The 13380-nt window shown below is 55.0% G+C and overlaps 1 protein-coding gene across 15 annotated transcripts in view; it reads right to left on the minus strand.

Annotated features, from left to right (window-relative positions):
- Nucleotides 1–13380, minus strand: part of DCTN1 (dynactin subunit 1) — a 77719-nt gene that overhangs the window by 58090 nt on the left and 6249 nt on the right. For 3 of the 15 annotated variants that reach the window (XM_075752934.1, XM_075752928.1, XM_075752926.1), the window contains exon 1: nt 8278–8485. The exons of 6 other annotated variants lie outside the window; for them this stretch is intronic. In XM_075752934.1, coding sequence (XP_075609049.1) covers nt 8278–8310 — 33 coding nt within the window. In that variant the 5' untranslated portion in view covers nt 8311–8485. Of the gene's footprint in view, nt 1–8277; nt 8489–13380 lie in introns of those variants that run through there. 6 more of the 15 variants (XM_075752925.1, XM_075752927.1, XM_075752929.1 and 3 more) reach the window with 6 other exon arrangements.

Genomic DNA, 13380 nt, shown 5'->3' on the forward strand with positions numbered 1-13380 from the left:
CTGGGTTTTCTACAGCATCAGCATGCAGAGCAGTAGCAGATAAACTGGCCTCAAAAAAAAAAATCAAGTATTTCACCGTTTCTGCTGCAGCAACATCACATTTGGTGGTGTGGGCTGCACGTGGGCGTCTGGGGAACGCTTTCTGCAGAGCAGTCACACGAGAGCTGCGGCAGAGCTTGTCCTCCTTGCTTCCTCTCCAAAGCATAGTCAGAGAAAAAGCACACACTAACAGTAACCAAAGCACCTAGATCTTTAAGCAAGCAGGTACAGGATACCGCATGGCTCACGTCACGGCTTTTCTGACAGCCGTGCCACTTCACGAGGCTCCTGATGCCCTTCGCGCCAGCCTCTCGCCCGTTCTCCATCAGGGATGGCCAACCTACCAAGCGTGCTGCCCCGGCTGATTTCAAAAACATCGTCGCTCGAGCAATGCCCTGACGTGGCTGCAGACGGGCGCCCGCCACGGGGAGAGCTGGAGGTGAGGAGTCTCGTACGCCACATTTCCCACTTTGGGGCAATCAGCCACAGCAGACGAGCACGCCAGCGGCCTCCAGGGCTGCCTTCCTCCTCACCAGCAGTCACATAAATTCTCCAGGGAAGAAAAATGGGGATTTCACATGGAAAAAGAATTTCCTGCTGTTTTTAAACCACAAAACCTCTTCAGGGCCTGTTTTACAAATTACGTAGCAGAGATGCAGAATAAAGCAAACGGCACTTCTTTGTTCCTGGCAAAACCATCTCCAGAGACCAGCCCCTAAGAATTAGCAGCAGTCAGACGAGTGACTCGCCCCATCAGCCTGGCTGGGAAGTTCCACCGCGTTTCACTTGCAACGCACTCCGGCAGCGAGTTTCTGCCACAGCGAGCCCCTTCCATACCCACAGAGGAGCGGGCAGTCCCTCAGCAGAAAGAAAAGGCCCTTTCCCTGCATCAAACCACCCCGAGATTGCAGCCAGCTACCCAATTAGTGCAGCAGAAAGAAATGAACACCAGATTTTACTGAAAAGGAGAATAAAAATCATCCTGTGGGTCAGCACCTGGCAAGGGCCCTTCACACCACCTGGGCACCAGAAAGCCTCTGCTCCGCAGTCCAGCGACTGGGAAAAAAAAAAAAAAAAAAATCAAAGTGCAGGTAAAAGCCTCCAGGATGTGCAACTTGCCCGACCATCAACAGATACCCAGCCAGGATTCTTCTCTGTAGTGCTATGAAAGGGTAGACCAAAATAATTTACATTACCACAGCAAAACACAACATTATGCAAATTACTGTAAATCTGTTGAGTAGTCTGAAAAAAAATTGCCAACGCAGGCAGTGGTCCCTTTTAAAGATTCGTTGTAAATGAGTTCTGGCATTTTCATTAGCAAATAAGACGGAGGCCTTTGTATTTCTTCTCTACATAACCCATCACACAGGCAAAGCATTTGAAGGCTACTTTTTACCTGGTAAAACAACTGAAAATCCCCCAGGAAACACCAAACCCCAGTTTTCTCTCCAGAGGCACCCACGAACAGCCAGGAGAAGGGGCTGCGGGTATTTTCTGTCCTTTCTTTTGGGCACCCGTCCGTCCCTCGCAGGCAGTCAGCCCCTGCTCGCCCCGGGGCGGTGGTGCCATGAGCCCCGGCGGTGAGCCGAGCCCCGGCAGAGACGTGAGCTGGGTGAACACATGGCCTTCGTACGCTCTGGCAGGTAATTTATCGCTGCAGCATTAGGCTCAGACTGAGCCTCCAAGCCATAAACATAAAAAGGCTCTAAATGACTGGGGGTGCGACCTAAAAAATAACACATGGGTATACAGATAGCTATCCCAGCTGCTGTGTCCCGATAAATCCCAACAGGCACTTAGCTGCAATGAGCACAACACGTCCGATCCGATGCTTTTTCCATCGCACCGCCTCCTCCCACAGCGTGTCCGCTGGCAGTGGCACGGCATGGTGTTTCTGTCCCAGGAACGACAGAACTTTGCCCAAAGTTCTGCTGGTCAACAAAACCAAGGAAATTCACCCTTTGGCACCCGTTCCTGTCTCTAACGTTTGCACACCTCAGAAGGAGAGAACTAAAGTCTGCAAAGCACTATTAAACTGCTTTTAAAAATAAAAATTAAAAAAAAAAAAAAAGGCTGAAGAACGTAGTCCAGGGCTGAAACACTGCGGCAGTCAAAACCAACAGCCAAGGCAGCACCAGCTCGTCCTAGCTCCTTTCCCTGACTCACCTCCTCCTTGCCCAGCGAAGCCCTGCCAGACCCAAGACACCATCTCCCTGCAGACGCCGCCGGCACCCCAACGGGGCGAGAGCATTTGCCAAGGTACGCTGCTCTCGCACCTCCCCGAGAGGAGAGGGGCACGGCGAGGACCCCAGCGGGGCTGTACGAGCCCAGCCGGGACCTCAGCTGCCCCAGGACACCTCTGCTGCTAACGGGGCCCACGGCCGCTGGATTCAAAGCCAGCGGCGCCGGCAGCCACGGTCCCACCGGCGGCACGGACGCGCTCCCTCGGCCGAGCAGAGCGACGGCCGCTCGTGCAGAGCCCGGGGATGGGGCTGGGGAGGCTGGTGCAGAGGCAGAGCCGAGGGATCCGCGCAGGCGCTTCCGTGCTCGGGGAAAGGCGGGAGCACCCACCCGAGTCCTGGCTGGCAGGCTCAGGGAGCTGCGGGACCTGCAGCGTCGTGGCTGGAGCGAGCCCCCGCTGCCCCACCAGCCCTTTCCAGCTCCCGATAATGGACTTATTTAATGATATTCCACCTCCCCGATAATGGATTTATTTAACGGTAGCGACATCTCAAAAAGTTTTATGTTCCTTGGCCTCGTACTCCCCTCAGCCTGTATGAACACGGGTTAGACCCAAGTCATTAGTCGGCTGTTATAATTAACACAGCAGCCAATTAATAACATATGGGTATGCATCACAACAAGAAAGTAATAGAACAAGTTGTTAACATCTTTCTCACGTGTCTGCAATCTTGTTAGAGCTGAATGACAAAAGTTAATGCAATTAAATCGGGTACAGGTTTTCAGTCTCAAATGAAAAACTGTTATAATTTCGTAAATCTATCAAATAAGGTTTCACTTTAAAAAAAGGACAGAAAGTTTATTAATTCCACAGTGTTCTCATGCTGAGCATCCTCCTTTCCCAAGAAAGTCCACCGTCTGTAATATCAGCAAAAAAGCAGTTTGGAATAACCGTTTCCAAGCTCACTTCGCTTACAACGTCTCGCCGAGGGACTTCTGGAGCGGCGTCCTGCCCTACCCCTGCTCCCCAGGGCCTCTTCCTAAACGGGACCTCACTGAGCCGAGAACGTACAAATCACACCCCAAAAGCCCAGCAGCTCCTTCTCGCCCAGCGTGGCGTGTCTTTGGGGGATCTAGGAGACGACTTCTACCAACACAAAACTCATCCCGAATAAAACGGCAACAATAAGACTGACGGGAAAGGAACGTTCGCGAGCTGCGTGTCCGCTCAGAGCAAGGCTTTCCGAAAGGAGGTCACTGCTCAGCCCCACTTGAGGAAGAAGAACAAAAACATAGAGTTGCTAAGAACAGTCGGGGAAGTCGAGGCAGCCGGGAGTTGAGAAGAGCTTTACCCGCGACGCCAGGCGCAGCGGTCCCTGGGAGAAGGGCCTTCCCAGCGGGGACACGGATGGGCACAGCTCCCCAAAACTGTCCCTAGGAAACCTCGGCTGTTTCCACCTCCTTCCACCGCCACCCCCCCCCGAAAGCTCCCGTCCTGCATACGGACGACTGGTGCGAGTCCCCGGCTGGGCAGGGGCTGGTGGGGCGACCATGGCACCTGTCTGCGAGGCAGCACCTCTTCCTCCTCCTCCTCCTCCTCAGGAGCCACGTGCTCCCCCGGCCAGCAGGTCACCCCCAGCGAGCGCGTGGCCCCTGCAGCACCTCGGCCCCCCGCCTCTGCTTTACAAGTGTTCTGATCGTCTCCGAATCACAGGGCGGATAAACGGGGCAGCAGGGCATGCGCTCGCACATCCTCACGCGCTCCACTCGGCGCAGCGGTGAAAACTCCTTTTTGTCGCTCTGTGGGCACGGAAGAGACCCTTCTGCGGTAACGGAGGGAGTTCTGGTGGGTCGGGAAGGTGGACGTGGTGCCAGCTGGAAAAACAAAGGCCCGTTTCTTTACTTTACAAGGCCCGTGAAGGTATGTAAGTGTTCTCCATGCCCTGGACCCGACGGCCAGACACGGCCGCTCAGGGAGCTCAGCGAAGCCCACCCTAGCAGCTTTGCACCGCGGCTGCAGCTCCCCAGGACCCACCAGAAACGGGACCATCCCAAGTCCATCCACCCCTCCACGGGAAGGACAGACTGCTCCCGTCTCCAAGCAGAGAGGTTCAGAACAGACACGGTAAAACAACCAAAAATCCCCTAGGAGCCATAAAAACCCCAGGCTTTTTTTTTTTTTTTTTTTGCTTCGCTGGCTTCTCCCAGGACCGCTGGCCGTGATTCAGAGAAGCACCTTGTTCCTCTGCGCCAAAGGGGATCTCGCACCAACTACCCCGCTAAATACACGCACGATCACTGCAATATCCATTCTCAAATTCAATATCTGGTCTGAAGCTTAACACCAAACTGTGGCTGTGACGGGCGCAGGTAACACTCAGGTAGTGCAGTATGTTCTACAAGTGAGTCTGGCCAACACAGAAATCCATCAAAGCCTCCATACCGAAGGTCGTTTGTCAATAAGCACTAATTTTAACAGAAACGTTTCCTGAAGCCCTAACATTCAGGAAAGGAGAGCACAGAATAAGCTTCTGATATATTCATGCCCCTAAGGCGAAGGCTCTCTAACTGCTGGCTCTAACTAGAAAGAAGGCAGCAGAACAAGTCACGCTGCTCCAACGTGAGGATGACGGTGCACGCTGTTCACCAGCACCTCCACGGTCTTAGCTCGGGAGCTCACCACGCTCCCCCCGTGCCGGGGAGCACAGTTTTGGTAACACACGCACCTTTGCTCTGACCGAAACCATACACAGCAGCTCAGTCCAGCCGGGGATCACCGCTGTCCCTGCCTCAGGACCACGCACCAGGATCAATGTTCTCCGTTCCTCGTGCTGCCGTCGGCACATCGGACTGAAGCCGGGCTCAACCCGACTTCTCTGATGACTCTGTCTCACCTCAGCTCTCCCTGATGTCGGACAAGCCAGGGGCTAGTCTGCCTGGCTAAACGCGAGACTGGCGTTCTCATGAACATTCAAAACAACGTGATTACCGCAATTTTGGATTTTAAAAGGAGAGAAACTGTCCAAGCTGGAAATAGCACATCCCCGTCTACCTTCCCAGCTGGACAACCACAAGCCAGGGACCCGATGGCCTTCCCGGGTGGAGGTGGAAGGGCAGAGCCAGGGTGGGGTGGGCCAGGGAGGCCGGTGCCTGCCTGCGGCCGTTCCTCTCGGCTGTGGCCACGGTCCCTCACCGACTGCGGAGGAAGGAGACGGGGGTGAGAGACACCGCCAGCTTGGGGACAGCTGTCCCTGGGGACACCGGGGCACAACAGCCGGTGACACAGGCCAGAACCTCCTGGGGTTTGCAGGCACGGCACGACGTGCCGACTCCTCGCTGATCTCTTCCTGAGAACCAGAGTGAGTCTCGAGAGCTGCACCCCACGCTGCAGGGTCTGTGCTCCATCTCCAGGAAAACCGATGGACGAAACTTCAGGTGTGGGTTGAGTGCCGGGAACCCTTCCCCTGCCACCAGGGACCGAAAGTCATCTTCTGCCAGTGCCCACAGGAGGCATGAGCATCCTCTGCGGTCACACCAGCCTTTCCAGTGGGCCACGCACCCAAATTTTTGGGCACGGAGAGCACGGTGGTGATGCACTGATGGTGAGTAAAGAGGACGGGGGAGCAGAGAGTGCCTGTGTGGCACCAAGACAGCCCCTACGGCTCAGGGGAAGCCATCGTCCCAGGAGCAGCTCCTTGTCCTGCTCACCAGGTAGACAGGACAGGGCTGGAGAAGAAACCTCGTCTGGGTGAGGAGCTGAGCCCACGGGCTGCGCTGCGACTGCCCACTGCTCCATCCACACAACCGCCCACCTGGCACCGCTCGGAAACACGGCATTTTCCCATTTTTACCCCCGCTTAAAGTACTATACACATTTACAGACCATTTCCTCAGTTATTTGAGGACATTGGTTATTAATCACTGAAAAATGGATGCAATTCCAAGCGACTTGACTTGTGATTTGAGCATGATTTGGGTCACTACTGCGTTTCATCTGAGCATGACGGTTTCGGTGTTTTGCTCCATTATAGTGCATAACCCAAGGAATATTTATTGTATTCCTTCCAGAAGCCAGCCTCACATCATTACACCAGCACGCAGGGACGCCTCCCTCCATGCAGATATGACTAACTGAACCTCAAACTGTCATTCAAAGTACAGATCAAAAGTTTCAGGCAAACCTCAAACACATCAACAATCTCCGAAAAGCTCCCGTGATAAGATTCACGGCTGCAGGTTAAAATGCTCCCAGCCTCTAATTCAAGACCCGACCCAACACAGCTGGAATAAGGAAAGACCGGGAAATAATTCTAGTTTCTGCTAAGCCTAGTTATTACTGAGCAGTGTGTGGTGCTGCCATACCATCCCTGTTGAAAGGAGGGGATTACCCCAGGATTAAGAGCAGACCCGTCAGCCGGTGACACGGTGGGGGTGGCTGCCGCCTCACCCAGCAGAAGCTGGAGCAGCGCGGGTCTGCCGCTGTCAGACTTGTGGATGAGTCAGGATGAAGCCCCCGCTGCCGTGGTGCTGAATTCATCCTGCTCAAGGCCAGGAAGCTAGAAGTCAAATGCAAATGGCTCGGCTGTTTCCAAATGCAGCGATGCCAGCCCCAGCACTGGCGTACAACCGCACATCCCTAAAACCCTCGTAGGGATGCCGCCGGGACAGCCGGTCGGTCCAGCCCAGCCGGAGGGGCAGCTGCAGCTCTGCTCCCCGCAGTACCAGTTTCAAACCACGATCTGAGTAGAACACAGAGAAGCCTGCTCGCATCCAGGAGACACAGCCACCAGCCTGCCCGGCCGAAATTCCATGCAGTTATCAGGGCAGGGTTGTCAAGACTCGGCTGGGAATTTCACCCCTTGCGCCCCGCTCCCCATTGAAAACAGCGACGCTTCGCACGCACACAGCCCGAGCAGCCTGGGCAGCCCGCCTTCGCACGCCCGCAGACACCATCTCCCAGCCCAGGGGAGTGCTCCGCAGCCACCTCCCCGCACGGACACACGCTTCGACCCCGCGCAGGGTGGGCAAAGCAACTTTCCAGCCACACGCTATCGCCGGCAGCCCCGAGCCTTTTTCTGAATGGCAGCTGCTCCGTTCGGCAGCCTGTGACTACGCAAGCAAACCGTTTCGGCCGGAGACCAAATCACAGGCGCATGCCCCACCGGTGCCGGGCTCGGTGCTCTCGCACAACGCCCTTGCCCGGGCAGGCAGAGCAGTCGCAGGTCACGCTCCTCCACGGGGGTTTTTATTTTTGGGCAGCCCCCGGGGCTGGACACGAAGCCGGCAGAAGGGGGGTCGCAGGAAGGGGTCTGCCCTCCCCGGCTCTGCCGAAGCGCAGCCCTCCCGCCCCTGCCGCCAGCCCTGGAGTTACAAAGCACTTTGCCAAGTTGGCAAGCACCAAGTAACGGAGATGCTGAAAATGCGGTGCCCGGTCCCCAAAACAGCGAGCGTCTGGGACACGATGTCACCAGCCCAGCGAGGAGGAACAAAACGACAAAGAAAGAAACTCCAAAGAAAGGCCTCGCCGTAGGGCCGGTGCCCGGCGCCGCTTCTGCTGCCCACCGCACAGCCCAGGGTTAACTGCAATATGGTAAAACCTGGAAATGATTTTCAGGCACTCGGAAGCTCAGTATCTCACCATGCAACCTGGAAAATAAGCAAAGAGGAAGGAAAAACCACGATGCAGAAAGGAAAACAAGCCGGAATCTTTGTGCTGAAAAGCCCTAGAAAGATTCTGTCATCACCAGAGGCTCAGCTGATGCCTCATCGCATTATCAGTGATAATTAACAGCAAAGACAGACTAACTTAAATCAAAAGGACGCGGCTGCTAATATAATTCAGACTATTTATCAACCCACTGTATAGCATAATAGATACCATTAGCGATGAAGCTATCAAATTCCAGAAATATGAAAGCACAGGAAACACAATCTAGATTTCAGTATAAAAACAGGTATTTTTTTCATTGCAACAGATAGCATTAAGATACATTACAATATTATCTAACCACATAGCCAGGAGTTTGTAAATAAGTTTCCCTCCCCCCAACTTACCCGGCTGTATGTGTGTCTCTTGCTCTGGGCCATGCTGCTGCTGGCTTTTCTCTTTATTTTAAAGATTTATTATTTTTAGATAATGCTCTCAGTTCATGGCCAGCGGTTATTCAGCAGAGGTTTTTCCACATCGCCGCCGATCTAACCATCCCCACGTCCCCCCAGCGAGGCTCTGCTGGGCCACACAGAAAGGAGAAAAAAAAGCCCTTTTCTGGCAGAGGATTCTTTAACACAGGGACACACAAAAATCCAGCCCGGCTGATGGAGACTACTCTGCGCTAGTGCTGCTCCAGACTTGTCACCGCGCTGCCAGCTCGCTGGGTCCTAACGCTACCCGGCTGCTGCTGGAGCCGCAGGAGCAAAGGCAACCGCTTCGGCGCAACCACCGCAAGGCCCCGGCACGGCCGCCACCGCAAGGCCCCGGCACGGCCGCCACCGCAAGGCCCCGGCACGGCCGCCGCTCGCCCACCCGTGCCGGGGCACCGGGATGGATAAAACCTTGTCCCGCCGAGCTGGGCAGCGGCCACCTGAATTTCCTGCACCTGGAGCCACCCAAGTCGCCCCTGGACACCACGGCGGCGGTGGCACTCGGCGTGCCTGCCACGCTCCTCCCGTGCCCCTGCCCGCGCCAAGGTTTGCCCCCACCAGCCATTCCTTGCCTTGCCTCTCCCCGGCACCGCACCCCTCCATGGCAAAGTTTGAGGAAGAACAACGTCGTGGTACACGTTCCCTCCCCAACACCCCATGGCCACATACGGCACCCCGGCACCGCCGGGTCAAGGTGTGCGCACAACCGCAGCACAGGCAGACGGGAGGCACGGAGACCAAACGGTTAATGGTGTGGCATTTTTTAAAATCGATAATTGTTCTTTCCCTGGTTGATCTGAATAGATGCCTAATTAAAGTCATCAGCCCCTCTTCTCAGAGCTGTCTGTGATGTTAATTGCTGCCTGTGAACGGCAAGCGGGGCTAACGGCGCGGGGTTTTGGCAAGCCACCGTGCCCAGCCGCCTCATGCTGCAGCTTCCCCTGTGGCTGTGAGACACCAGCACCCACCAGCACCCCGGACCCTGCGCCCAGCCGTGTCCCCGGGACGCCTCCAAAACAGGGGCCGCACCGTGAGTTTTTATGACCGTTTGCTTCCCGGATGCAGCGACCACAAAGGAGGCGACGAAGCACCTGGAGGGAAAAGCCAACGTCATCAGCAAGTTTCTAAAAGGGTGAAGAGGAACCCACTCGGGAAGCTCCTGACGGGTCAATATGGGGGCTGAATTTTTCAAAACGCTTGTATTAAGGGCTGAGACTGACACTCGTATCCCGTGGTGCCTTACCTCGCCCAACCCTGACCTCCTGCATGGCTGCGGACGATGCCTGAGTGTTCGACGAAAGGCAAACAAGAAAGGCAGGCCTCACGCCAGCTATCCGAACGCCCACGCCTGTGCGGAAACTTGGCTTTAGGAACTACAAGTCAGGCGGGAAGAGCCTGAAAACCACGGATACGCACCAAAAGAGCCGAGCATGGCACCGAGCAGGGGGCGGCACATTCAGATAGAGGAAGACCAGAACGTCTTCCAGAGCAAACCAGGTGGCCTTCAAGGATACAGCAATCGCATTCAAGGGAAGGAACTTTAAAGACATACAACGGGGATGAACAACAACAAACGGGCTAGAAACCAGGACTTTATCGCAGGAACAAACAAGAACTCAACCAGAGCAACCGCCAGACACTTGCTGATCACCAGAGCTACAATCAGCGAGCAAACAAAGATAACCATGCGCACCGGGCAGACCGGGAGAGGCACTCTCTGCCGCACAGGAAACCCTGCTGCTGCTCCAGCAGCCCGCTTTGGAAAGCTGCAGGGGTTCTCTCAAAACACAATTCCATTTCTCACACAAAGCCCAGGTTAAATGATCTGTCGGATAAGCACACTGCAGCCAACAAACCTGCCCCAGTCACTCCAGCACAAAGGGAAAGTTAAAACCTGCCCGGCACGTCCTAAGCAGCCTGCTGCAGATACACGGACGTGTGAGCCAAAGTCACTTCTCCTCTGCCGCTGTAAAGCAAACCGTTACACATACAGAAATCCAACCCCAAAGTCTCCGAGAAAATTACAAAAAGGCAAGAGTTCCCGTTCCCCTCAACCCTGTCAGCTCCAGGAGAGACCAAGGGCATTCGGTGCCAAAACCTGCATTATTTGAACAAAAGCCAAGTCCAACACAACCAAAACAATGAAGTGATGAAAAAGCGAGACCAGCATCAGCTCAGCTAGCCCCGCACCCCTGCTCCGCTCAGGTCACAAGGCCAGGACTCCTTCAGTTCCGGTCTAAGAAATATTAAACCACAATTTTTCTCTTTTAGAAAATCCATCGGGTGCTTTTAACCACAGACGGAAGCATCACTTCTGGCTTCGGAAGTCTCCAGTGACTCGCTGCCAGAACGCAGGAGGTTACACTGGAGGAACATCACCATATTTCAACCTCTTCTAATATTCTCCTCTGCAGCCACTACCGGCCACTGTTAAGATGGGCTCCTGGCCGAGACGGACTTTCACTCTGACCCAGAACAGACACTGCGCTGCGCTCTTCTTCACCACAAACTACATCTGCTCTATTTATTTTTATTTTTTTTTTTCCTTTTTAGCCGAGGTCCACTGGATTTTACCAGCGAGGGAGCTATCTACAGGCAGCATCTCTGCAGAACCCTGACCTCTTCCCTCAGACGCAGCAGCACATTTCAAAGTCTCGGGAGACCGGAGGTCTGGCACGTGCCTGACCACAGGCACCCACGCACAGCTCGGCTTCGGGCCTGCCTGCGGCACGGGACACAGCCCGGGCTGAACGGGGCACGGCCATCTCGCACAAATATTTAAAGGGTGCCGACCCCAGCAGAGCAACGGCAGGGCTTATACTCGAAGGAGAGGCTGGAACGACAAGCAGGGAAGTCAAGTTAAAGAAACTCTTTGTGCAAGTAGGAAGAAAACTGGGAAACAGCCACAGAATTTCAGAGGGACTTTAGAAAGTACAGCAGGACGAACGATCCTGCAGCAGCCTGGGAACGGGCAACGTGGGACACTTCCCCCTCTCAGAGACGGGAACTCACCGCTGTTCTTCCCGCAGAGCCCTAGGAATAGCAGGATATATTCTGAGATAAGCAAAACACTAGTAAATAACAGGAAGGCTTTCCTCCCTGAGAGGCCAGCTGTGGCTACAAGAGTGGTTTTTTAAATGAAAAAAGAAAATTACAAATGCTACATGGCTAATTTCTCCCTCTTCCCCAGTCCCAGAGTTTTCCACATTAAACCTGAAGCACACACAGTTTTTCCCGAGGGAGCCCGCCCCGCCGGTCGGCTCAGCGGCCGGTGCCATAATGGCCCAGCGGCAGGTGGTGGGGCACCACAGACCCGCCCAGGCTCCCATCGCCGGCATCAATGAACGAACACACGGCAAATTGCCCAATTTCCCCTCAGAGTCGCCCACAAACACAGTAGCGATGGAAATCAAACCCGGGTGAACGAAGCAACATGAAGGTGTATGCAAGGAAGATATTTCCAGTAAGGACACATACTGAATTTCTCACATCCAATTAGGGACTTGTTCAGTTTCACTGGAAAGCTAAAAACAGTTATGCAAAACCTGCGAACATTTTACATTGAAAACAAGCCTGTGATTAGCCCCAAGAAGGACAGTAAGTCCGTGGCAATTTTAAGCATCCACAGTCCATCCAAAAGCTGCAAACAAAGAAAGGGGAAAAGTCTCAAGTTCAGGTCACTTAAAGCTAAATTAAAATTAAAATTTTAGAGAACATTCAAGCTACGTGCTGCAGCATGGGCAGGCTGACAGCGCCCAGAGCACACACTCCCCTTGTGACTACAATGCCAAGGCTGGAGCCCCAACCTGGTCTGGGTGGGCAGGGACCTCCCAGCCCATCCAGTGCCACCCCTGCCATGGGCAGGGACACCCTCCACTAGCCCAGGTTGCCCAAAGCCCCATCCAACCTGGCCTTGAACACTGCCAGGGAGCCAGGGGCAGCCACAGCTTCTCTGGGCACCCTGGGCCAGGGCCTCAGCACCCTCACAGGGAAGGATTGCTTCCTAACATCCAATCTCAAATCTCCCCTCCCTCATGGAGGCAACGGAACCTGCCTCCATTTCCAAAAGAGCCTCTTAAATCTCGCAGCGCTACAGAAGGACCGGACTATGGCAGACGTAACGACCGCCAATGCTCCTCCACCAGAGCCCCTTAAAGCTTCCCACAGAAACCTGAAACCCTACAGCTATTGAAAAAGGTCGAGGATGAGACAGAGCCACCTGCACCTTGTGCTGACGGGGCACCCCTGCCGCCCAAAGACACCCACCCTCGAGATGCCAAACTTCAGCACCCCCCAAGCCGCCCTAACCAGCCGCTCCCCAAAACTGGCGGCCAGGAGCTGCCAGGGAAAAGCTGCGACAGCAGCAAGAAATGCTTGTTCCCTCCGAGGGCAAGACAGGAAAGAAGTCGACAGCAGTGCCCGAACATGCCGGAGCCCCAAGGGAGCAGTCCCCCCCCCCGGCCTCCCCTCCTGCTGCGGCTGTCGGCTGGCAGCACCACGCTGGAGCCAACGCCGCTGCCGGAGCGGGTTCGCCAGGAGCCCAGCCCAGAGGGGACCACCGTCCCTGCAGCACTCGAGGGCTCTGCGCTCCCTCTGCTCGGGGACCCCAGCGCCACACGCCTATACGATGTCTTTGAGCCCAGATCCCCGCTTTTCCCAACTCCGCCAGCGGGTCTATTGCCTGCCAAAAGGCACCTACCCATCCTCCTCCTGCACCGCCGCTGGGACGCCACGGTCGGAAACGGGGGACGCGTGGGGGCTGCTTGGCCGCAGCGTTGGAGGATCTCTACAGCCCCAGGCCCCAACAAGGACATAAAATGTCCCAACTCCAACCCTTTGCATAGGTGTTTCCTAAACCCATACTCAAATCAGACAAACAAAACAGCAGGAGCCTTTGAAAACGAGTCTGTGAACAGATGCAGGCTGAACGTTAGAAGCCCTGCTTTGCCGAGCAGGAGATAACGTTGAGCCCCTCAAGGAGACCCCAGTTCTCAGCCCAACCAAAATACACAGCAC

Source organism: Balearica regulorum, chromosome 4 (assembly GCF_011004875.1).
Source record: "Balearica regulorum gibbericeps isolate bBalReg1 chromosome 4, bBalReg1.pri, whole genome shotgun sequence".
Lineage (NCBI taxonomy): Eukaryota > Metazoa > Chordata > Aves > Gruiformes > Gruidae > Balearica > Balearica regulorum.